The following is a 24,052-nucleotide window of genomic DNA, read 5'->3' as shown; positions in this document are numbered from 1 at the left end:
AAGCAAATTATGCAAATGACTCTCAGTAAAACAGATAACTTCATCAACATGCAAAGCTTCATACATTCATCATTCATCATAATGAGCGGATAAGTTAACATACGTTCCATTACTCCTTGGTAGGTCAATGCTTTGGCCCATAATGAGGTAGCTCTTGCCTTGCTCGAATCCAAAAGACTCTCTGCAGTAAGCCTGGCCCATAAAGGTCCTCACTTTTTCACGTACATCTGAGTCAGACCCTGTGGAATGAAACCCACATTAATTTGTATGGAAACACATGTTCTTAAGAAATAGACTGGAACTTTGCTTGGATTAAAATTGGCATAGAAAGCGATTTAAAACACTGTCTATATTTGTATTGTGGGAATTGGTAACTTTTTGAAAGATCTCCATAGCACAAAATGTTAATATTGTAATAGTGTCACATACTCCAACCTGTGTGGCATGTATACATTTCCTTAAATTTGTATTCTGCCTGGATCTCTCAAGGTTTACTGGATGTGAAATACTTAGTGTAGGTCTTTCTTCAAATTTCCTGCACTTTTTTGACCAATTCAAGTCAAACTATCAAAATCAATATACATACATACTAGGTGACACAAAAAAACGGGAAATTTTAAAATGTGTATTGGTAGCCATTAGCAGGTGGTAGCACTGCAGGTTAGTGACATTTAGATCCTACCTAATCAATCGATACCATTTTGTAGATCTAAATGGAGGACTGTCTGGTATAATATATATAGTAACATATGGGGTCCCACAAGGATCAGTTTTAGGACCTTTGCTGTTCTCAATATACATGCTTCCCTTGAGTAACATCATTGGAAAACATTGGATTAGTTTCTATTTGCTATGTTGATAATACCCATTTATATATCACATCAAAACAAGATAAAATATCCAAGTTGTCTAGATTAACTGAGAGTGTCAGATATAAAAGATTGGGTGACCGATAATTTTTGACTATTGTCTATGCATTACTAGATGACTGTCCTTCATGCTCAATAAATAACCTAAAGTTAATCCAAAATGCAGACGCCAGAGTTCTTGTACAAGTTACGTACAAGGGTCTAAATGGTTTTTCTTTCACATATCTAGACAGTCTTCTGACACATTACAATCAATCATGCTCCTTAAGATAACAAACTTCATATTTCTGGTAGTTTCCAGAATGTCAAAGTCCTCAAAAGAGGGTAAAGCATTTTTGTATTTAGCTCCTAAGCTTTGGAATAGCCTTTCTGACAGTGTTCGAGGTTCAGACACACTTTTCAAGTTTAAAAGTAGATTAAGACACATCTCTTTAGCCTGGAATACACATACTACATCCCATAACCTCGTACATAACATCTAATGCTGCCAATATTATGAACTGCAGCTATGCTAATTGTTTTCCACATGTTCTTTCTTTTTCTACCCATTCCCAGGTTCCTGGAGATTGTGCCAACTCCATGCTTTATCCTTTATGATGGTTTGGAGCTACACATGCTGCTCCTAAATTCCCAGTGATCCAGACTCCCCTTGGCCCTCTGCACCTGTCTGTTCCCTTTCAAAAGCTACACACGATGCTGTGCGAAAGCGCTATGGGAAACATTCCTCGTGACCAGTTGTGAAGCACGTGTGTGTCAAACACGGCAAAATTTTTGGCATATATAACCTCAGTCAGGTGACGTCTGACCTGTCTCCACAACATCTTCTCCTCACTACTCAACCCACCGACTCCTCCTGCCCCTTCCTCTCTGACTGCTGACGATTTTGCCACATTCTACGATGGGAAGATTGCAGCAATCCGCCAGTCCTTCGCTCTCAACCAAGCTCCTACGGCAGAACCTCAGGACCTTTCCTTCCCTCCTTTAGCAGAATTTTCCAACCTGTCATCTGATGAGATTCAACAGATCATCTCGTCATCTAACCCCACCACCTGTTCATTAGACCCAATCCCTTCCACAATGCTTCAGGCCATCTCACGGGACCTCCTTCCCTTCACCACAGCCATCATCAACCAATCCATATCATCTGGTCATGTTCCTGCCGCTTTTAAGAAGGCGAGGGTTATTCCCATCCTCAAGAAACCCTGCCTGGACCCATCAGAAGTTAACAACTATCGCCCGGTATCACTGCTCTCTTTTATTTCCAAAATTCTTGAAAGAGCCATTTATAATCAAATGTCTCTTTATCTCTCACAGAACAACCTTAATGACCCAAACCAATCTGGATTTAAAGTGGCACATTCCACAGAGACTGCCCTTTTGTCAGTCACTGAGAAGCTCCATGCTGCTAGATCTGCTAAACTGTCATCTGTCCTCATCCTCCTGGACCTGTCAGCTGCATTTGACACGGTGAACCACAAGATTCTATTATCTATTCTTACAAGCCTTGGAATTTGTGGAACAGCGTGGCAATGGTTTGCTTCTTACCTAAAAGATAGGTCATATGAGGTAACATGGAGGGGATCTACATCTGCCCCACGTAGACTCTCTACTGGTGTCCCGCAGGGCTCAGTACTGGGTCCTCTTCTGTTCTCCCTCTATACCCGGTCTCTTGGTAAGGTCATATCATCGCATGGATTCTCATACCACTGTTATGCAGACGACACCCAACTTGTTCTCTCCTTTCCTCCCTCTGACACTCAGGTTTCCACCCGGATCTCAGCATGTCTGGCAGACATCTCATTTTGGATGGCTGCTCATCAGCTGAAGCTCAACCTCAGTAAAACAGAACTGTTGTTTATCCCTTGTGACTCATCTCCAGGTCAAGACCTTGTGATATCCATGGACAACAACCAAATCACTCCTTCAGCCACCGCCCGCAATCTTGGGATAACCGTGGACAATCATTTGTCATTTTCCCCACACATCGCTAACCTTACTCGCTCTTGTCGATTTCTTCTTTACAATATCAGAAGAATTCGCCCATTTCTTTCTTCACAGGCTACTCAGGTGCTTGTTCAGTCCCTTGTTATTTCAAGACTGGACTACTGCAACTCACTCCTGGCAGGCCTGCCTCTGTCCACGATTCGTCCTCTGCAACTGATCCAGAATGCAGCAGCACGTCTTGTTTTTAACCTCCCCAAATTCTCCCACACCACCCCACTCCTCCGCTCCCTGCACTGGCTTCCTGTAGCTGCCCGCATCAAATTCAAAACACTGATGCTTGCCTACAAAGCTAAAAATGGCCCGGCACCCACTTACCTCTCTGCGCTAATTACACCACGCACTGCACCACGTTCCCTCCGATCCTCCAGCACTGCTCGCCTCATCCCACCATCTCTCAGGAATCGAGGGCGGCATTCATCCAGGCTCTTTTCTGTTCTGGCACCTAGGTGGTGGAATGAACTTCCTCTAGATGTCCGTACATCAGAGACTTTGACTATCTTTAAACGACGACTCAAGACTCATCTGTTTCTCCAGTACTTGGACTAACCAACCCCCCGAAAAAAAAAAAAAAAAAAAAAACACTTAGTTGTGTTGGACTAATGGCACTTAGTTATTAACCTAGTTAACCCAGTGTAAGTATGTATCCAATTATGTAAACATTAAAGCACTTTTTGTAAGTCGCTCTGGATAAGAGCGTCTGCCAAATGCCTAAATGTAAATGTAATGTAAATGTGACGTCACTTGATTAGGTGCACCTGGAGGTTATAAATAGGCATGAACCGGAAACATCCTCAGATGTCCTTTTTCTCTTCAGGATCCGTCTTGTGGTGTGTGCAAGCACTTTTTTAAAAAGAAAGCAAAAATAGGAAGTGTCTTATTACTCACTAGAAAGATGGCAGAGTTAGACACGAGTCTGTCCCTCCGTGTAGAAGAATATCTCGCTGAGGGCGATCTCCACGCTTTCTGTTTATAGTGTTTGAGGGAAGAGCATGCTATGTCGGGCTTTAGGGAGCACGTGAGTACTGCGATTTCTCCCTATTAAAGTCCCTCGTGCTCGGGTTCGCCGTCTTAAAGCGTAACCATGAATCATGGCGCATTTCGCGCGTGAGAATCTTCCTTTCTCTTGCTCTCTTGCGCCTTTTTTCCATGAGCATTTTATTTTCCACTTCTCAAGTGCGCTTCGGCGCTTCTTGTGAAGTGGGGGAGGAACTTTCTCTCTCACTTCCACGGAGATGGAAACTATCACCTCAGAGTGCTCCTCTAGTGATGAGCCAGTGTGTTAGTTGTTGTTAGAGGTGGTAATGCGCGTAAAAAAATAAAAAAATAAAATAAATAAATCTCCCAAATGCTTAGAGTTAGATGACAGGTCTGTCAGGTGGCCTGAGAAGGGGCCTCAATGATGGCCCCTCCCCTCTCGGCGACCTCCATGAGTTAACTCTTTCATGAAATAAGCCATATTTATCCCGTAGTTTTGTGCTATTAACATTGATTTGTTCCAATGTCATTAATGGAAGCGCGGCCCTTTATGATGATGTTCCAGATCAGAGAGACACTTGCAGGCTATCTCTCTCCTGGGACCCCATCCTCCCGGGAAAAATCCCCACTCCCCACCAAGCGTGTAGACTAATATCTTCATTGGTAGGAGAAGATTTTTCTGTCCTGCACACAATGGCTTTGCAGGCATACCAGACTGACCTACTGAGAGCTGAGCACTGGCAGGAGGCTGTGGTTCAATCTCCGCCACCACTGGTGTTTCGGGGAGCAGCGGTTTCCAGCGAAATGTTAACACACCCATCTAGCCAAAGTGTCAAAATTTGTGCACCTTTTTAGAGAGACCGTCAGCGGGGAACCTACTTCCAGGTATGTCTCTTTAAGTACGAAGCACTGTGGAAGACCAGCACCCTCAGGAGACCCTCGGTGTTCAATTCTCGCCGCCACTGGTGTTTCGGGAGACAGCGGTTTCCGACAAAGTGTTAGGTGCTCGGTTCCCTCCTGTCGTGTTTCAGGACACCGAACACCTAAAAGCCACCACCATCACCACCACTCCTCCGCCTAGCTGAGCGACAAAGCTACCGCCCCTTCAGAGAAGCTTGTAAGTGTCTGCCAAGCTACAGGATTCAATTATTGTGTTTCAACGGCATGGGTTTTCCACTTCCGTGAAACCACAGTGAGCACCTCTGTTACAGTAATTCAAAATCACAGACTTGTTGGTAAAAGGGGCCATAGCACATGTTCTCCTCCCAGACAGAGCCATTCGGCGTCAACGTGTTGCCCTAGCTCACCTTATTTTCTTAGGGTGGAGTCTTAACGCCACAGAAAGCATCCCCCCTTCTACATGAGGTATGACGTTGAGTGTCATGCGGAATCCGATCGCAAGCCGGGCACAGCTGTCTCCTGTGCGCGCTGGATCCATTATAGCACTCTAAAGGAGTCCAAGCTAGGTCAGGAGGTAACTTCACTGCTCCTAGAGTGGTTTTAGTGGTGGCTAAGTGCCGGGGGATTTCATACAAGGGCCAATCCCCAAAGGCAATAAGGGTTACGCGCCGGAAGCTTCGTACACTTTCTATGTGGTTCAGACGCCAGTCTTTGACTCTGGGTCCCACTCTAGGTCCGTGTTGTCATCGCAGATTGCTAACGACAGACGTTTTCCCTCACAGGCTGGGGTGAAGCCTTAGATGGCCGCCCAGCTCAAGGGATCTGGAGAGGTCATCTTCTCGTGTGGCACATCAATTGCCTCGAAACGATGACTCTATTTCTGGCCCTGAAATACTCGCTCCAGCAGCTGAGGGGCAATAAGGGTTACGCGCCGAGAGCTTCGTACCCTCTCTATTGAGCTAGCGTCTCGGGCATCGACATGTCCTTCTAGCTCACCTCGTTTTCTTTAGGATGGAGTCTCAACGCACAGAAAATATTCTCTTCCTACACAAAGTATGACATTGACTGTCATATGGGATCCGACCGCAATGCGGGCACAGCAGTCTCCTGCGCGCATCGAATCCATTTTAAACACTCTTAAGGAGTTCAAGCTAGGCCAGGAAGTAACTCTCACAGTTTTCAGTGGTGGCTAAGTGCCGGGGAATTTCATTCAAGGGCCAGTCCCCAGAGGCAATAAGGTTTACGCGCCGAGAGCTTTGTACCCTCTCTATGTGGTTCAGACCCTCGTCCTTGACCCTGGGTCCCACTCTAGGTCCATGTTGTCATCGCAGATTGCCAACAACTGACATTTTCCCTCACAGGCTGGGGTGAAGGGTGATGAATACGGCAGTCTTGTAAATATCGCATGGGCAGACTAGGCTTACACAGCTAACTATGCTAAATCATAGCAAGTTTCATATGTCAGGGGGCCACGGCCGAAGGGCAGCCGCCACTGGACTAGGCGCGTGGCACACTTCACCTATAGTGTCTAGGGCCCATTCAATCAGGAAGCTTCCCTCATCAATTGCTCTGGCAAGAGGGGAATCCCAGCATGTCATGCGGCAGGCTGCCTTTTCCGCAGGACATCTTTAGACTATATAGTTGGATGCCATGCTCGCGGGCCCTCGAGTCAGCATCCCAGAATTGTGTCTAAGACTCCTTGGGGACTGTGCGCACACTACACAACCCTGGGGGTCCAGACACTTGCAGTGCGGTGAAGTGGGTATTCTCGTTCCCATAGCGCTTTCGCGAAGCATCGAGTGTAGCTTTTGAAAGGGAACGTCTCGGGTTACTTTGCTGTAACCTTGTTCCCTGAAAAAGCGGGAACAAGATGCTGCGCTCCAATGCCGCACTGCATGCGTGACTGGACATCCTTCAGACGAAATTGACCTCAGGATGTTTCCGGTTCATGCCTATTTATAACCTCCAGGTGCACCTAATCGAGTGACGTCACCTGACCGAGGTTATATATGCCAAAAATTTTGGCGTGTTTGACACACACGTCCTTTACAACCGGTCACGAGGAACGTTTCCCATAGCGCTTTCACACAGCATCTCGTGCCCGCTTTTTTAGGAAACGGGGTTATGATTTATGCCATCCTGGTGCCAAACTGGACTCCATGTTAACTTTTACATCTTCTGTTATACTATCTGTTATGACCCAAATGAGGATGGGTTCCCTGTTGAGTCTGATTCCTTTCAAGGTTTCTTCCTATTGCCATCTTAAGGAGTGTTTCCTTGCGACCATTGCCATCGCCCTCGACTTGGTCAACAGGGACAATCAGATTATTATGATTACCACACATTTTTTCACATCATACACATTTCCAAAATTTTCCTTAGATTTTGTGAAGCTGGTTTGAGACAATGACCATTGTTAAAAGCGCTATATAAATATTGAATTGAAAAGTAACAGGATTTGTTTCAGTTGTTTACAATAGCTCTTAAATACCTTTCAAAAAACAGAAGCTAAGTAAATCAGGCATTTTGGAGCTCTATTTTATTTATAGAGCCATTATGTTTGGACACTGTGTTTAAAATCATAATTTTGGGGAGACTTTGATTCAATATGTATTTATTGACTAATGACCAGGGCCCAGTTTTTCGAAAGCTTCTTATCGCTAAGTAGTTCTTAAGTTGTACTTTAACCTCTCTCTTAACTTCATGGCGCATTTCCCGAAACGTTCGTACGCTAAGTATCTCTTAGGTAAGTCACACGTTCGTAAGGTTGGTCTGGACCAACCTTAACTCATTCTTAGCGCAGTTTCAGCTCAAGGCGCTAGTCGCCGCCACTGTGCAGCAGTCTTTATAAATCAGCGGTGTGCAAGCGCATTATGGCACCTTATCAAAGTTGTATTATTGATCGAATATACTGTAGGCCTGTTTAAGAATTTTATTTTATTTGATATCAGAACTAATAGAGTGACTTTTAATTAGCCTATTTCATAATGTGACTAATGTCTTAAAATTGCTTTTAATCACTTATAATATTAAACGAGTGGCAAACATTTTGGCAGCGATACAGCGTGTTGTTGTGCTAAACCGAAGACGGCGCCATCCGCAGAACTGTGTGGTTCATGTAAATTTTTCCTTAAGGCAAAACTTCAGCCCTTTTCATATTTTGTCTGAAATGAGATAGGGATATTAGGCACCGTGAGCCACCTAAGAGTGTTGTCAGCTGTTTGTCAATCACCTTTGATTGTATACTCGGTTCGTTTCACTGTCACTACAGGTTACATGAAAATATTGACTACAGTTTGGTGATTAAATTTATATATTTGTCTATTATGGCATGCTATTGAAAAGTTAACCCATGTCGAAATAAATGTTACTTGAAGAATTTTGTGCGATGTTTAATTTGCATAGAAAGTGCGATCTTTCTTAACGGTGCCATGCAAAAGAATTGAAAAATCATTTCCTGAGCAGTCGATGTCAACTAATTCAGGACCTTTACTGTAGACAGCGCCTCGCTGTCGAACGTAAGAGGCAGCGACTTAAGAAGACTCCTAAGGGACAGTTCGAGAAACACACTTAGAAAAGTAATCACTTTACGTAAGATATATCTTAAGAGTCTTCTTAGCTCGCTTAGAGTGTGCGTTATTAGGAAACCGGGCCCAGATCTATGATCTACTGTGATACATGCTAATAATAAGACATACCTTCTTTCAAGACCTCTTCAATCTTCATTTTATAGAAATCTGTGACTGAGCTCAGGTCCGGGCTCAGGTCTAGCATCAGCACTTTTACCTTATAAACTGCAAAATAAATGTGGTAAAACAATATTGTTGTTTTATAAAAATAAAAAAAAATTTATGAACAATATATATAACAAATATAATTTCTCATAGAATTGGTTTTTAATTTGGACATGTGTGCAGATAGCGAATTTAGCATAGTTAAAATATGTACCGTAATCCACGCCAGCTTCACATGATCTTTTCTCCCGGTCTTTCTCAACAGCTCCATTTTTACTCTGCATACTGCAGTTTTCTGTATCAGATGATGCAGAATATAAAAAAATATATATATATATAAAATATATATATATAATTGTTTAAATGATTTATATATATATTTATATACTAAATATAGTTCTTTTTATTTTAGAAATACAGTAGCTAAGCTTTTATTCTGTACTGTACTAGTCTTAGGTCCTTTATTGTATGAAATGAAATACATCACTTTCTTCATATCTGATTTTAAAATAAATACATTTAAAAATAATAAATAAAGAAATACTACAGATTTTCGGTTGTATTCTTGTTGACATACTGTATTTAGTTTACATTGAGCACATTTTTTTTTCCTTGGACTTTGTCACTTTTATCCTAGGGGTCGCCACCCTGGATCATTTGATCTACAAGACACAGGTTGTTTATGCCAGATGCATTTACTTTCTAATTGGTTTTAGAACCCGGCACTGGCTGGGTTGTATGGGGTGTAGGTTTAAGGGTTTTACCCAAGAACTCAACAGTGGTTTACACTGAGTATTTTATTTAGCTGTAATTGAGTGTACCTTCAGAACACTGGCACAGACCCACATGGACATTGCACAATCTAGTCACAGTTCCATCTTTCTTTGTAGGATGGTAAAACTTTACACAGCGTTTTTCTACAAAGAAAAAAAAAAACAATGAATAAAAAAAGATTCATGTGTACAAAGTGTTACTGATTGTTGTGCATTAAAGTACAATTTTATTATCATTCAATTCAAATTAATTTATACAGCACTATACTGCTTCAGTATTAAAAAGATATACCAAAAACAAAGATACCCGTATTAAAACAGGTGCCTAAAAGTAAATATAACTAAAATATACGCACACTGCGTGTGTGTGTGTGTGTAGCATCCAGTCATGTTTCAGTAAATGCTAAGCCACATCAGTTCCTGATGCCATGTTGAATTTTGTTTGCGCATTATAGCATGTTTGTTCATTTTATTAGCCAGCAACTGAATATTTGTCAGTAGAAGACTCTAAAGATGTGGGGTGGGGCACCTTTTCTTAAATCTCTATAGAATCCTTTAACCCTTGTCTGTTCCTATACCCGGGAAGTTTACAAGTTGGAACATACTGTAGTGTCAAATGCAGAGCAACGGATCTGCTGCTGCTCCTCGTACTTATGCAAATCACTTACAAAGTCCATTTCTAGATGGGGAGTTTGACTGGAACTCTCACCAGTGCACCCAGTAAGTAACCACAACCATTTGTGAGTGTGTGTGTGTGGGCACCATTTACCTGGGGAGTAGTACTCATACACAGTGACACCAGCAGGTTGGAGCCAATCTACTTTGGTAATCTTGTGCACTCTGAATACAATCCTGTCTGCTCTAGTGTGTGATACCTGACAAGAGAGCAAACCAGGTTCAACAGGGCGGTTTTAATGATTTTTACCATTGTTTATTCTTCAAATGTGATACATGTTTTAACTGTACCTTATCTAAATAAATAATGAGGGAGCCTTGTTCTGAAAGCTCCTTATTCATCTCAAACATCTGTATGTATTTGTCCGTCCCACTGGTTAACTATAATTGTAAGTATAAAGAACATTGTGTCAATATTGCAATAATAATTAAAGAGACATTATTGTCACAAAGCCAGAAATATCTGCAAGATGTTAGCTTACCTCTGTAAGGTCATTTTTATCCACTACGAATCCTGTCAGTAAGCCGATATCCAAAATAGTCATAGTGGCATCTCTGTTTGGATCCTTAAACCTGGATTGATCATTTAAAAGAAAAAAAAAATGAAATCTGTTTTTAGTTAATTATAAATTAAAATTATAAATAACCTACTGTAATGAATGTGTAGATTTACTGTATATAAACTTTATTTTACAATATACTTACAGAATGTCTATAATGACCTCATAACTTTCTTCGGCATCAGGATATGATACTGGGAGATGGAAATATGATATTAGAGCTGTGCAATATGGACAAAATAATCATATTGCGATTTTTAAACAAATATTACGATTGCGATTTTATTTGCGATTTTTGCAACTGTTTCTGCTTTTTCAAACAAGCCACATACACACATTCTAAATGTATTCAGTGCACAAGAAGTGCATAACAAAACATTTCACAATGAAATAACATAGTATTAAGTTTAATAAACAAAACTGTAGTACAATTGTCTTTAAAACAAACGTAAAATAAATTAAGATTAACTAACCTCAACTCTAGTTAATAACATACTGTACACAGTAGTACTAACTCCTTGATAAACAGAACTGTAATAAATTGTCTTTAAAACAGACAACATGAAAAAAATAAAGATTAACTAACCTCAATTTCAGTTATAACAATAAATAAAAACAAAAAAAAAAGTTCCATTGTCTGTGGTGATAGACACTTGTTGCTTCTCACAAAGTCCCCATGATGCTAAAGCTTCTTTTAAACCTTCAGATATATTTTCTCCAGTGGGATCTTCTGGGAAAAATGCTGTTTGCAAACATCGACTTTTCATTTCAAAGTTGTCATTAATATAGTGGACCATTAAACTCATGTACGGCTCCATCGTTCTGCTGGACCACAATGTCTGTGGTCGTGGTGAAGTATTTCACCTGCTTGAGCTTGTGTTCAACGCCCGCCTTACGTTTCTCATACATTTCGGGAATAGCAAATCGTGTGAAATGAGTGTGAGATGGCAGCTGGTATCTTTTGTCAAGTGTTTGTATTAGTCTTCGGAAGCCGTCGTTACTGACGATGTGCGCAGGCATCATATCTTTGCATATATGATACAGTAGGTGATTGCGTCAGTAATTTCTTTGTGCTGTTTTGATCCTTTTTCATAAGGCACGGCGCTTGCAAATGCTTGAACAATTGATAATTGTTCAGTCTGTTCTGGCTGGCTTTGATGTGTGCTTTTGTTTGTTTTATTTTATTTTCTTTGTCAATCGACTTTGTCGACATGCATTGATCATGCAGTTTTTTATGACACTGTTTTTAGTGTTGGAATAATCATTTTACAAGTCTTGCAAATTACCTTGCTCTGTAACACATCCTCTCTCCTGAATCCAAAATACTCCCAAACGACTGACATTGAATTTCTCTTTGGCACTAAATCATTTTTATTTTGACCTGCATCCATATTTTATGTTCTTTCCTCCCGCTCGCCTATTCGGTTCTCCCGCTTAGCTTCGTTGTGCACGGAGTGAGCTCTGATTGGTTAACAACTTTTCTTCCGCTCAGCTTAGTTGTAATTGCCCGGTGCGCTGCGTCAGCTCTGATTGGTTAACACGTTAAAATCATGCGCGCAAGAATGTATTTTGAATAAAAATCTAAATAAATTAATAGATGAAATTGCAGCCTTATGCGGTTTAGAAATTGCATGTGCTTAAATTGCGATTAAATTAAATTTTTTGCGATTGCGATTAATTGCACAGCCCTATATAATATAGAGAGATATAGTATGAGCAACACATACATTGTAGCAGGGCTGTTTTATATTCCTCAAAATTATAAAAGTATGTATCCAGTTTATTGTTTTTGCAAATGGTAAAAGTGTAGAATATTAAAAAATCTTACCCTCTCGTTCCTTTCTCATTTCAACAGACAGATCATACTGGTTGCATTCATTCCCCATTTCCTTGGGTCTTGCATAAAAAAGTGTATATACCTATGAAAAGCAATTAATAAAAGAAATACATAAACAAAACAAAGGACTGTAAATTTATAATCTAAATATTTTATTTCTATGAGTACTGACTTTGAGAACTCCAGCCCCAGATCCCTTAGCAGTAACAGTAAACTCTTGCTTGAGCTGAACCTGTGGAAGTCCAGACACGAAAATATCCTAGTTAATCTTTATCCTTACATGATTAAAACCAGAGAATGTACATAAAGTTGCAGGATATATGATCTTTCAAAAATAAATAAAAGATCACTGTGAACAACAGGTGGAAGACGAGTTTGTAACGTAAGTCACGCTGCACAATTTACTACATCATCAATCATCATGGACAGCTGTGAGAGAGCTGTCATTCAACTGTGAGTGACAGCTATAATGTACAGTAACGTGTGGTTTAAGTTGTTTTTTTATTTAAAAGAGATGTATACCTTGTATCATGGTATAACTGAAGAAAGGGTTTTATGACTGATCTGTTCAACTTAAATACCATAGTTCAATCACAGAGTATTTGTGAGCAAAACCTTTATCAATTGAACTTTTGAACAAGAGCTAACTTTAGAGGGTGAACAACCCAGCGTTACCTGCTTTAAACTGTATTGTGATCGGGCGGTATGGTGTTCATGTTTAGTGAGATCATATTCATTAAAAAATGATTTTAACATTCTTTTACTCTAAAGCACCTTTTCTGAGCGTGTAAGATATGCATTGTTCTTGTTGAACTTCCATGCGATACGGCCACTCCGTCCACTCACACTCACTTCCACATCCAGGTCAAATTTCTGACGATCTCTTACTTGAATATAGTACTCAGACACTGCTTGGAACACCATGATGGTTGCCTAGTTAATGTGCAACAAGAAATGAAATTATGCTACAATCTTGAGATAAATTTAATTAATTGAAATAGACCAAATGCATTTAGATCTAGATGGAAATCAAAGGGATGTTGGTAAATAGAATTTAGTTTTAAACATGTGTACACCTGACAATATTTTGAGGATTAAATTGTTACCTTTACTGTCTCCAGTGCAATTGTACAGATTCGGAAGACTGTGTTTAAAGTAGCTTAAATTTAATTATACCATGCAGATAGTCAGGATGCTCATTGAATAAAAAAGGAAGAATTAAACAACATAAACTTATCAACCTACCTGGGTAGTGCCATAACCACCATATGGTCTACTCTGTCTATTGAGCCAATGAACAACTCTTTTTGCTGCATCAATGTCCTTGAATTTTATGAGTGCCAGCAAGGCATATGCTGTTGCTTCCAGAGTGGAGTGTTTTCCTCCAGTGGCTTTCCAGTAAGACCCATCTTAGAACAAAAAAGAAACTTTAAATGTGTGTCCTAAAGGTGTGAGTAAAATTCACACCTTTAATAAATAATTAATAAAAATGAAAAGTCACTGACTATCAGTTGAAGACCGCATCAGGAGATCTCGGTGAAATTTGCCAGCATTGGCCAATGCATAGGAAGACATGGCAACTGCATAGGGATTTGTCAGTGAGGGAAGTTTATGTTCTAAATAATCAACGGCCTTCCTGGAAGCCTCTGGGAGACTCTAAATGATCAAGAAAAATAAGAATAAGACAAAACTTTAATACATGTTTGTTCAGTTTGGCCTATTGCATATGCACATATATAGTTTAACAATTAACATACCCCAACTACTTTGGCACAGAGGTGGTTTCCTTCTTGCAAAGCAATCAGAACAAATGCTGTCAGAGATACATTACCATCCTGTCCCTGAACATCACCCTGGAACACACAGAAAATATATATCAAATGTTACATTTTTATTTATTTATTTATTTTGGTAGATATGTTACAGTATGTGGCACGTTATGGAGAGCCGCACCACGAGATGTTTTAATGTTTATGAGAGTTGATTTAGAGGGGGTCAATGAAACAGGAGTTTGTGAGAGTGCTTATGATAGGCCTTTGAAGATGATGTAAAAATAAAAACTTATTTCCTCTTGGGGCATTTGCCTTTACCGAGGATTTATGAGCGAGACTGTTTATTTTTGTGCTTTGGCACTAATAGCTTAAACTAAGCGCGCCCTCTGGACTGCTGCGTGTCGCTCTACGTTTCTCTCTCTCACACGCCGGCGTTTTAGGAAGACAGAGACTGGGTCTTTGCCTCTGTCTCTGTCTGTCTATCTATCTTTCTTTGTCTTTGGCACTGATACTTATCACTGATACTGATACTGTGCCGATGCTTCAAGGCGTGTGTCGAGAAATCCAGGAACTATTAGTGAAGTGCGTTTCGAGGCTTGTATTATTTACGGTGACTGACGTCATGAATGACGTTTGAAGCCTCACTGAAAATTGACGATTCAAGAAGTGGTTTGAATCTTGCTGCCTTGTATTGAAATATATAAAGCCCAACCTCTGTTTTTTAGACCTAAATGTTATTCCTGTATAAATTCCTGTAATTATGTTTTTTTTTTTTTTTTTTTTTTTTGTAGTATTATAGGTTATAGGTCTTTTGCTTTGTTGTTTCTTGTGTTTCCTGTTTAGTTTTGAAAAAATAAACTGTATATATTAAGATTAAAAGTACTATATATATATACAAGGAATCTACACAATTCGTGGGTAGTATTGCTTTTAAATATACTGTAAATGAATAAAGTGTTCCCCCCTCCACCCCACAAACAGCAGTTGCACAAGCACATGCACTGCCTTTCTCTTCTTTCCTCTTTTCAGTAACACTGCCTCAGTTTAAAAAGGGTTAATCACATTCTGCCAGACTTACATCCACTAAGCACCTACAATGTCTTATTTTTATTGTATTAATTTTGTATATATATATATATATATATATATATATATATATTTTTTTTTTTTTTTTTTTTTTTTTTTTGTATGTGGGCTACTACCATGGAACATTGATCAAAATGTAACAGGCAAGGAAATCTTATACACACTATTTACATAAGCATGTTAATAGGAGGACACAAGATGGTTTAAATGGGTTATTATCTTCTGCTCACAATAGAAAGATGCATAGTTTAATGAAAATCATGTACAATTCACATTTCCAACCTACAGTATGACTAGACAGCTTTGAGAGGATCACATACAGTACTAGTAAAATAATGAAGAACACATCTGCTCGTCCTAAATTATTTGACCAGTGAGGGGGTTGTGTGCAAATGGAGCCTCAAGAAATTAACCCTTTTGTAAACCAATTGGCTGGGAGGCTTCGGAGCTTTATGACGCTTCATCTCGCGATCACTACTTACAGTGCCAAGGTTCTGTATCAGGACCCTAATATAAACACGCCGCCAGGTGTGTAGCATCGCCTGGCAACCGTGTGTATAAATGGCCACGGCTCTCTCTGTTTGGTAGTAGACTGCAGGTCTGCCCGTTCTAAACAGTTTATGCGCGGCTCTGCCCCCTCGCGCGACCTGGATCGTTACAAGATGTCAATAATTTCAGTTAAAAACAAAACCTAAGCTTAACTTACAACCATATCTGCATGATACACTGGGGCATTTTCTTTAAAAGCGCCATCTGGCATCTGTGCATTCAGGATCAACCACTTGTGGGCGCTGCAGAGGACATTTTCTTCTATATTTATAATGTCACTGGCCAATGCAAAGACTTTGGCCACATAAGCTGTCAACCTTTATAACACAAAATATAAGCAGCCAGCATTAATCTAGGATTTAATGTTGTGGTAAAAATGTATTTATTCATCAAATAATATTTATTTACACAAAACTCTTACCATGTGGTACTTGGCCTACTTTTCCATGCAAAATAAGAACCATCGGTTTTACGGTACATAAGTTCCCGTTGATATCCTAAGAGAGGGAGAGATTTTTTTATAGAGGTGGATTGAGATATAAGCAACATGGGCAGCCCCCCAGGGCAGCATCTTGCAGGGATTGGCAATGTGTAAGTGGAGAAAAAGAATATCAGAATGATGACAACATTTGTGCAATCAGTTTTCTATCACTCGTTTGCAGTAGTTTTTTCTTTTTTTCATGTCACTTTGTGGGTCAGTTAATCTTATTGGCACACTGATTCTATAGTTTGTGAATGAGGCAGGGGACTGACTGCTAAGCTCTCTTACTGAGGTATGAGATCAAAAGGCATTTAAGTGGACATCACCTCAGGTCTCAGGTATTTATATATATATATAAATATATGAGAGGTGTTAAGAGAAGCAGGATGTGCATAATAGCTTTTTATTGTGCTGTATATCATTTAACCGGCCCAGTTGTGTGGTTACAGAATTTTATAAATTTTCTGTAAAGTAGTTTGGAAAAGTCTTCCCACCTGTCTGGATGTGTTGGACAGCCTCAGTACGTCGACTCAAGCCAACTACTTCCCACTGCTTGGTGGTATCTAAGTAGCGTGTGGCAGTAAGTGGCATTGTCATACGGATCATGTTCTGCTCTCCACAGCCAGTGGGCTGTATAATCAGACGCCCCATGAAGTCTCCACTGATGGCCTGCTCGATTGTCTGACCCACCTCATGACCTGCAGGTACATAAACAGTAAGAAGGTAATTAAAATGACTAAAAAGGTTTTTTCTTTTGTAAATAAAGTTATTATGTATAACACAATCTAGTATATGATTTTAATAAAGAAAAATACATAAGGATACAACTACAAAATAACTATGGTCGGTGGACTACGAGTAATTTTGCCAATTTAAATCAAAAAGTGAATCTTGCATATATTCTAGATTCACTACATGTAAATAAAAAAAACTAAATATTTTATGTTTTCTAATTTCATTGATTGCTCCAGTGTTTTAAAATGTTATAATATTCCATAGAATTTCCTTCATTATTAGTACTTAATACTGTATTAGACTAATATGAGTCATAGTCGCTCAGATACTCACTGCTGAGTAGATACTCACTGTTATTCACTTCATTGTTTATGACTGAATGGTGTAAACAGTACATACAGTGCATCTCAATAAATTAGAATATCATGAAAAGTTTTCCTTTTTGTATAACTTAATTAACAAGGATAAACTCTAGAATAATTACGCATAAAGTTAAATATTAAAAGTTTTTTTAATTGAATTGACGAGATTTTTTTGAAAATCCAGTATTTCAGAATATCTATCTAAGATCAAAGAAAAATATATTTACAAAACATAAATTCCGAAAAAGTATGCATTCAATACTTGGAAGGAATTGTTTCTCTATGCATATAGTGCTGCATCAATGCGACATGGCATGGATATGATCAGCCTGTGGCACTGCCCAGGCACTATTGACCAGGCTAAGATTAAGACCAAGTCTTAGTCAACTTTCTGTTGACAATACCCCAAGACTTTCTATGGAGTTTAGGTTAGGTGAGTTGGGTGGCCTATCAATTACAGATTGTTATGGAACAAGTTGGTGTTTATTTATTTATTTATTTATTTATTTATTTTTGGCACTGTGGGCAGGTGCTAGGTTCTGCTGAAAAAGAAAATTGGCATCTCCATAAAGCTTGTCAGCAGCTGGAATCATAAAGTGGTCTGCAATCTCCTGGGAGACAGATATGCTTACTTATTTAAAAAACATATAAACATAAAAAACACCAAATAATCTCTGATTGTAAAAGCTTTAGTCAGACAGAACAAACCACCGGCATATATAATCAATAAAATGAACAAATTTGGGGGCATTAATTATACAAAAATCTAATGAGCCAGTGACTCAAATGTGGTCCTGGGCGACCACCTGTTTTTTTTTTTTTGTTTTGTTTTTTTTACATTTAATAATACAAATAGTTCTAATGTCTAGTCTTAATTGTTAACTTCATGGCAGTAATCATCAAAATGAAACAAACAAACAAACAAAAAAAGCTTTAAAATATGTCACTTCACCTACGTGGATGCAACCCAAATTTGAGTACAAACAGCTCATGCAACCTTGTAACAAGTTTTTAATTCTTTAATTTTTTGACTTCTGAAAAACAAAAACAAAAAGTAATGTACTGCCAAGCTTGTAAAGAACGTTTTCCACTGGCAATCAAAATAAGGCATCAATACCCCTGTACCCTGTATGAGTACATGACTGGGATGACTAATTAATCAAGCTTCATATTGACTTATAGTGATGAGTTTGAGTTCCTTCTTACCAGCCACACTGATGAACGTGTGTGCAGGAGTGTTTGGAACCTGCCAATTTGGTATTTCACTTTTGTAATGCACGACTTGTATGCCACCTTTAAATAAAAACAAAAGAAGAAAACATCACATGGAACTGAAATACTGGTGTGTGTGGACAAATATGCTGACAAATAAATATGGACCACAAGAAACAAAGTAATAATTAGATATCTAATAGATAAAACTCACCAGGCTCTCGAGACGGGTTTAGCTCCAAATTTTGTTCTTGGCGTTCAGTTAGCACACCTTCAGACTGGGTAAATAAGATGAACATGTTAATAATAATAATAATAATAATAATAATAATAATAATAATGAGAGAGAAAAGGCCCTTGAGACAAGAAAGATGCATGCATTTTATTCACCTTCTTATAATATATATATATTTTTTATATCAGTTGACCAGTACAGACAAATGCAACCCACTCCTTTGTATCCTGTCTCGAAAGCTGACTAATATATAATCTGCTGATACTCACCACCACCTTCAGGGTTCTCCTTACACCATCATAAACCGTTGCACTTGCAGCCTGCACCTCTATCTGGCGGTTCCCTATTTCCATGGGAATGATCACATATGGGATGGCTCTGGTGGACTTGCGGTCAATGTTAACTATAGTATGGTATTTCTTTTTTTTGCTGGCTGCACTGCAAACATGCTCTGTCTCGAAGAATTCCACACGCACCTGGAAAGGAATGGGAAATTAGAAACTTGCAAAAAAACATTATATGTTCATTAGTCTTAGCTCGGGACTGAACTAAAGACCTTGGAACCCATCAGCAGGCATCAGCATTGCACCACCATGTTGTGGTGAATTGACCCATATTTTTGTTAAAATAATACACTTTGTAGAATTGCAAATAGGAGCCAAATAATACCCTCTGTTTCAGGTTGGAGAAGTTATGCAGAATAGCTTTGATTTCTAGTTGTTCATTGCGGACTGCCGAGTAAGGTAACTTAAGATCCACAAAGAAGAGTTTTGCCACTGTTATTTCATAGGGATCAGATACACAGATGCCTACAGGGAAAGATCAATTAAATTTTCAAAAGATATCTCATATTACAGCCCTTGCAGATATCTGTTGTATATTTTAGGTGTAAAATTACTGTTTACATTTAGACTTTTTATATATATAAAGAGGATGTGGCACTGACCATGAGTTGTAGAGAGACTAATGGCTAGGACCTGCCATGTAGTAATAGAGTCTATCAGATAGTTTGTGTCCAAGGTGAGACTTGTTGTTTCACTACAATAAAAAGCAGATTAGATCACTGCTGAAATAAGTTTTAGAATGGTATACTTCATACTAACAAAAATGTCAGATTATTGCATTTACCATGGACTATTTCCTGGGCAGGGTGGCAGGTCTATATCATTCCACAGCCAGCTTTCGGAAAACTTTGTCCGGCTGACAATTTCATCAGAGCTTATGTAGTCATCATTTTTCTCATCACCTGGGCGAATGTATTATTGTGAACATGGCTTGGACACGTGGTACATTTTTAACATACAGTATATTTCAAAAATATTTATTCATCCATTTTCTATCTTTTGTAGGATTGCGGGGGCACTGGGCAGACCCTATGCCAGGGCACTCAGGGCACAAGGCTGGAGACTCATTTTATCAACGTGTCAGCACATTGCAGAGTATGAGCACACACAATCAGAAACCTAATCAAACATGATGGGCGATTTGGAAATGTAAATCAGCTTACAGTGCATGTCTTTGGACTGTGTGTGTTGGTGGGGGTGGGGTGGGGTGAAAAGCTGACAGATCTGCTACCTAAGCTACCTTGCTACCTAAGCAGTGAAGCTAATTTAGTTTATTATCACTGCACTGACTTAAAATAAAGCTAGATTGAAAAGAAAGACATGATTTGTAAGGATTTTTGGTTATGCATCTTGAAAGAATTCCATACAATGGACAATACCGTACACAATCAAGTACAACCCTATGATATGTACTGTAGTGAGATGCTCTTACTGCGAGCCAGATGCAGCAAGTCTTTCTCCTCCTGCTTGCGTTTTTGGATCTCCTTACAACAGTTCAGGAAGGCCTGTACACACTCTGCACCATCCAAAATGTATGAAGCTCTCTGTTCACATGTGTAGCCCAATCTGTTCTGCCTCAGTCCATCTGCACAGCATTTCTTCTGTTCACCGGCATATTTACCAACTAAAAAACAATGTAATAACTGAAGATAAAGTACAGTCAGATTTGTGAAAAAGATTCCTCGAAGGAATCCCTGATCTCTCTCTCTCTCTTTGTCTCTCACTCGCTCTTCATGTGGTACTTCACATAGTACTTTTTTTTTTTTTTACAAAAAAAATCAATCAATAATAAGAATAACTAGATACAAAAGTTTGTTTAGACAAACTTTAAGTTGGCTTGAGAAAGCCGGAGATAAAAGTTTAAAAGTGTGAAAAGTTTAAAATTGTTTAAGAAGTTAAAAAAGTTAAAACAGTTTAAGTTTAAAAGGTTTAAAAGACAGATAGATAGAGAGATAGATAGTGTCAGACAGATAGACAGTTACAGATATATAGATTGATAGATAGATTCATGATTGAGTCTATAGATAGATAAAAAATAGTCAGATTACAGATAGATAGATAGATAGATAGATAAATAGATAGATAGATAGATAGATAGATAGAAATAGTCAGATGATAGATAGATAGATAGATAGATAGATAGATAGATAGATAGATAGATAGTGTCAGACAGATAGACAGTTACAGATATATAGATTGATAGATAGATTTATAATTGAGTCTATAGATAGATAGAAATAGTCAGATTACAGATAGATAGATAGATAGATAGATAGATAGATAGATTAGTTATAAATAGTCAGATGATAGATAGATAGATAGGTAGATTAGTTATAAATAGTCAGATGATAGATAGATAGATAGATAGATAGATAGATAGATAGATAGATAGATAGATTAATTAAAATAGTCAGATGATAGATAGATTAGAAAAGTTAGATAAGTTTGAATGAGTTAAAATGTGTTAGAAATAGTACATAGAAGGGAAGTCTATAGATAGATAGAAATAATCAGATTACAGATAGATAGATAGATAGATAGATAGATAGATAGATAGATAGACAGATAGATAGATAGAGAGATGAGTTTGAATGGGTTAGAAATAGTACATAGAAGAGAAGTTTGATTGAGTCTAATTGGCATTAGCAAGTCGGTGGTGTGGGGGATGGGTCGTGCGCACGCACACTCTTCTGTGACAGACACAGAGAACCGCAAACTGTAATAATTAAGCTCTCAAACAAACGCTTCCCAACCGAGAACCGTAGGTCCGATCGCAAAAATTCTTTCACCGTGAGTGGCAGGAACTTCCTGACTACGACATATTGAATCCTCATGCCCGTAGAGTGTATTATATTGACGTGGTGACAGTGTAAAGACACCCTCCGATTCACACTCTGTGAATATGGCAGTTGACAGTGGCACGCGTGGTGAAAAATCAAAATTTTCATCAAACTTAAACTGCTCTCGTGAAGCAACCGTGAAAGTTATCAAAACATGGACCCAATCCGTAAAAGTCCAAAGTCTTGTGACCCGTTCAAACTTTGAATGATGTTTCTACGACAAATTATGGCCGAACGGTAAGCTTTCAAAGTGACCCATGTTTTCACCCTTTTTCGGGCCATTTCCCATTGAAATGAATGGGGAAAAATGGGGTGGTTATTTGGGAATTTCGGGAAAACCGTGCGACGGATCCCTACCAAAAGTCATAGCACACCATTCCCGAAAAAGGCGCACGGTTTGACACCTCACTCATGGGACTCGGGCAAAGTTAGTCTCAATGTTAAGTCTGTGGGGGGTTAATTGCCCCCTGCGAGGGCAATTGATCACCCACCCCTTAGAAAAGTCACAGCACCCCATTCCCGAATAAGGCGCATGGTTTGACACCTCACTCATGGGTTTCGGTCAAAGTTGGTTTTAATGTTAATTCTGTGGGTGGTTAATTGCCCCCTGCGGGGGCAATTAACCACCCACCCCTTAGAAGAGTCACAGCATCCGATCCCCGAATAAGGCGCACGATTTAACACCTCACTCATGGGACTCGGGCAATGTTGGTCTCAATGTTAAGTCTGTGGGTGGTTAATTGCCCCCTGCGGGGGCAATTAACCACCCACCCCTTAGAAGAGTCACAGCACCCGATCCCCGAATAAGGCGCACGGTTTAACACCTCACTCATGGGACTCGGGCAATGTTGGTCTCAATGTTAAGTCTGTGGGTTGTTAATTGCCCCCTGCGGGGGCAATTAACCACCCACCCCTTAGAAGAGTCACGGCACCCCATTCCCGAATAAGGCGCACGGTTTGACACCTCATTTGTTGGTTTACGATGAACGGTGCGGGACCAGTTATAATTAGCTAAAATCCCCATTATAAGTCAATGGGACGGTTAATTGCCCCCTGCGGGGGCAATTAACCTCCCACCCCTTAGTAAAGTCATATAAAAATTCTTCCCGAATATTCTGCACGCTTTGACACCTCACTCATGGGTCTACGATAAATGGTGCGGGAGTAGTTCATCGCCAAAATCCCTATTATATGTCAATGGGGCAAATTGGGGACCTCTCTTGCCCCGGGGGTAAAACTTATATCCTTGTGCATGGTATCTTTTGACAAAGGCTGCAAACATCTTCAAATAGGGTTAATTTAACGTTTCTACAAAATTCCCTCTCTGCGCAACAAACCGTCAAAATTCGTCTCAATGTTAAGTCAATGGGATTTTTGGGCCGGTTAATTGCCCCTGCGGGGCAATTAGTAAGTCCGATCAGTTAGAAAAGATATAGCACACCCCGTGAGATCAGTCTGAAGGTCTGGGCCGAGTTTGGAGTTAGTGGAGTTAAAGCTCTAGGAGGAGATAGAGTTTACAAATTTAGTCTCGGAATAATAATAATAATAATAATAATAATAATAAGTTTAAGTCGGATATCAGTAAGTTGGCTTTCTCAAGCCAACTTAATAAATATATTTTATTAAATGATTATGATAAGTGTGGCTTCTTACACAGCTTTTGTGTGAGCTGTAGAGTCTCAGCACTTCGTTTTCTCTTCGAGGTAGAAGGACACTCAGGAGCTATAAAAAAAATGGGAATTAATAAAATAGAAGAGCTTATAACTAAAGGCTCAGTCTGCTGTTTTCTTCCCATTGATTTTGCAATCAACTGTTTTATGATATCACTTGCTGTAGATTATTTAGACACCATGGTTTATGTACTGCTTTAAACATCAGCTTTACCTGTTCTTTCAGTGGTGCCTCCTGCTTTATCAGACTGAAACAGTAGTCCAGCATCATAGAAAACTCCCATACTGTCTTTACCACTGCCAGCTGTACAGCCAGTGTCATGCTTCTCAATAATGTCCCAGATCTGTCAATATAATTATGGGGATGGGGACGAAAAAATTGTTTTTCACATTTTGTCCCTGTTCCTGAGGAAATCCCAAACATAAAGCAACAAGATTT

At 39.3% G+C, this 24,052-nt stretch overlaps 1 protein-coding gene across 1 annotated transcript in view; it reads right to left on the bottom strand.

Moving 5' to 3' along the window:
• Positions 1-24,052, bottom strand: part of LOC128506540 (complement C3-like) — a 48,376-nt gene that overhangs the window by 493 nt on the left and 23,831 nt on the right. Inside the window, exons 16-41 of the mRNA XM_053477035.1 lie at positions 23,828-23,957; positions 23,597-23,665; positions 20,536-20,727; positions 19,888-20,005; positions 19,706-19,797; positions 19,429-19,568; positions 19,029-19,235; positions 18,739-18,802; positions 18,519-18,605; positions 16,710-16,913; positions 16,156-16,231; positions 15,892-16,051; positions 14,085-14,180; positions 13,833-13,983; positions 13,573-13,736; positions 13,102-13,260; positions 12,500-12,559; positions 12,319-12,409; positions 10,636-10,684; positions 10,413-10,503; positions 10,222-10,311; positions 10,025-10,130; positions 9,304-9,399; positions 8,697-8,777; positions 8,447-8,542; positions 104-239 (exon numbers count right to left, since the gene is read on the bottom strand). Of these exons, the coding sequence (XP_053333010.1) occupies positions 104-239; positions 8,447-8,542; positions 8,697-8,777; positions 9,304-9,399; positions 10,025-10,130; positions 10,222-10,311; positions 10,413-10,503; positions 10,636-10,684; positions 12,319-12,409; positions 12,500-12,559; positions 13,102-13,260; positions 13,573-13,736; positions 13,833-13,983; positions 14,085-14,180; positions 15,892-16,051; positions 16,156-16,231; positions 16,710-16,913; positions 18,519-18,605; positions 18,739-18,802; positions 19,029-19,235; positions 19,429-19,568; positions 19,706-19,797; positions 19,888-20,005; positions 20,536-20,727; positions 23,597-23,665; positions 23,828-23,957 (3,005 nt within the window). The remainder of the gene's footprint in view (positions 1-103; positions 240-8,446; positions 8,543-8,696; positions 8,778-9,303; positions 9,400-10,024; positions 10,131-10,221; positions 10,312-10,412; positions 10,504-10,635; positions 10,685-12,318; positions 12,410-12,499; positions 12,560-13,101; positions 13,261-13,572; positions 13,737-13,832; positions 13,984-14,084; positions 14,181-15,891; positions 16,052-16,155; positions 16,232-16,709; positions 16,914-18,518; positions 18,606-18,738; positions 18,803-19,028; positions 19,236-19,428; positions 19,569-19,705; positions 19,798-19,887; positions 20,006-20,535; positions 20,728-23,596; positions 23,666-23,827; positions 23,958-24,052) is intronic.

Source organism: Clarias gariepinus, chromosome 18 (assembly GCF_024256425.1).
Source record: "Clarias gariepinus isolate MV-2021 ecotype Netherlands chromosome 18, CGAR_prim_01v2, whole genome shotgun sequence".
In the NCBI taxonomy this organism is placed as follows: domain Eukaryota; kingdom Metazoa; phylum Chordata; class Actinopteri; order Siluriformes; family Clariidae; genus Clarias; species Clarias gariepinus.
This window is presented reverse-complemented; position numbering and strand designations above follow the sequence as displayed.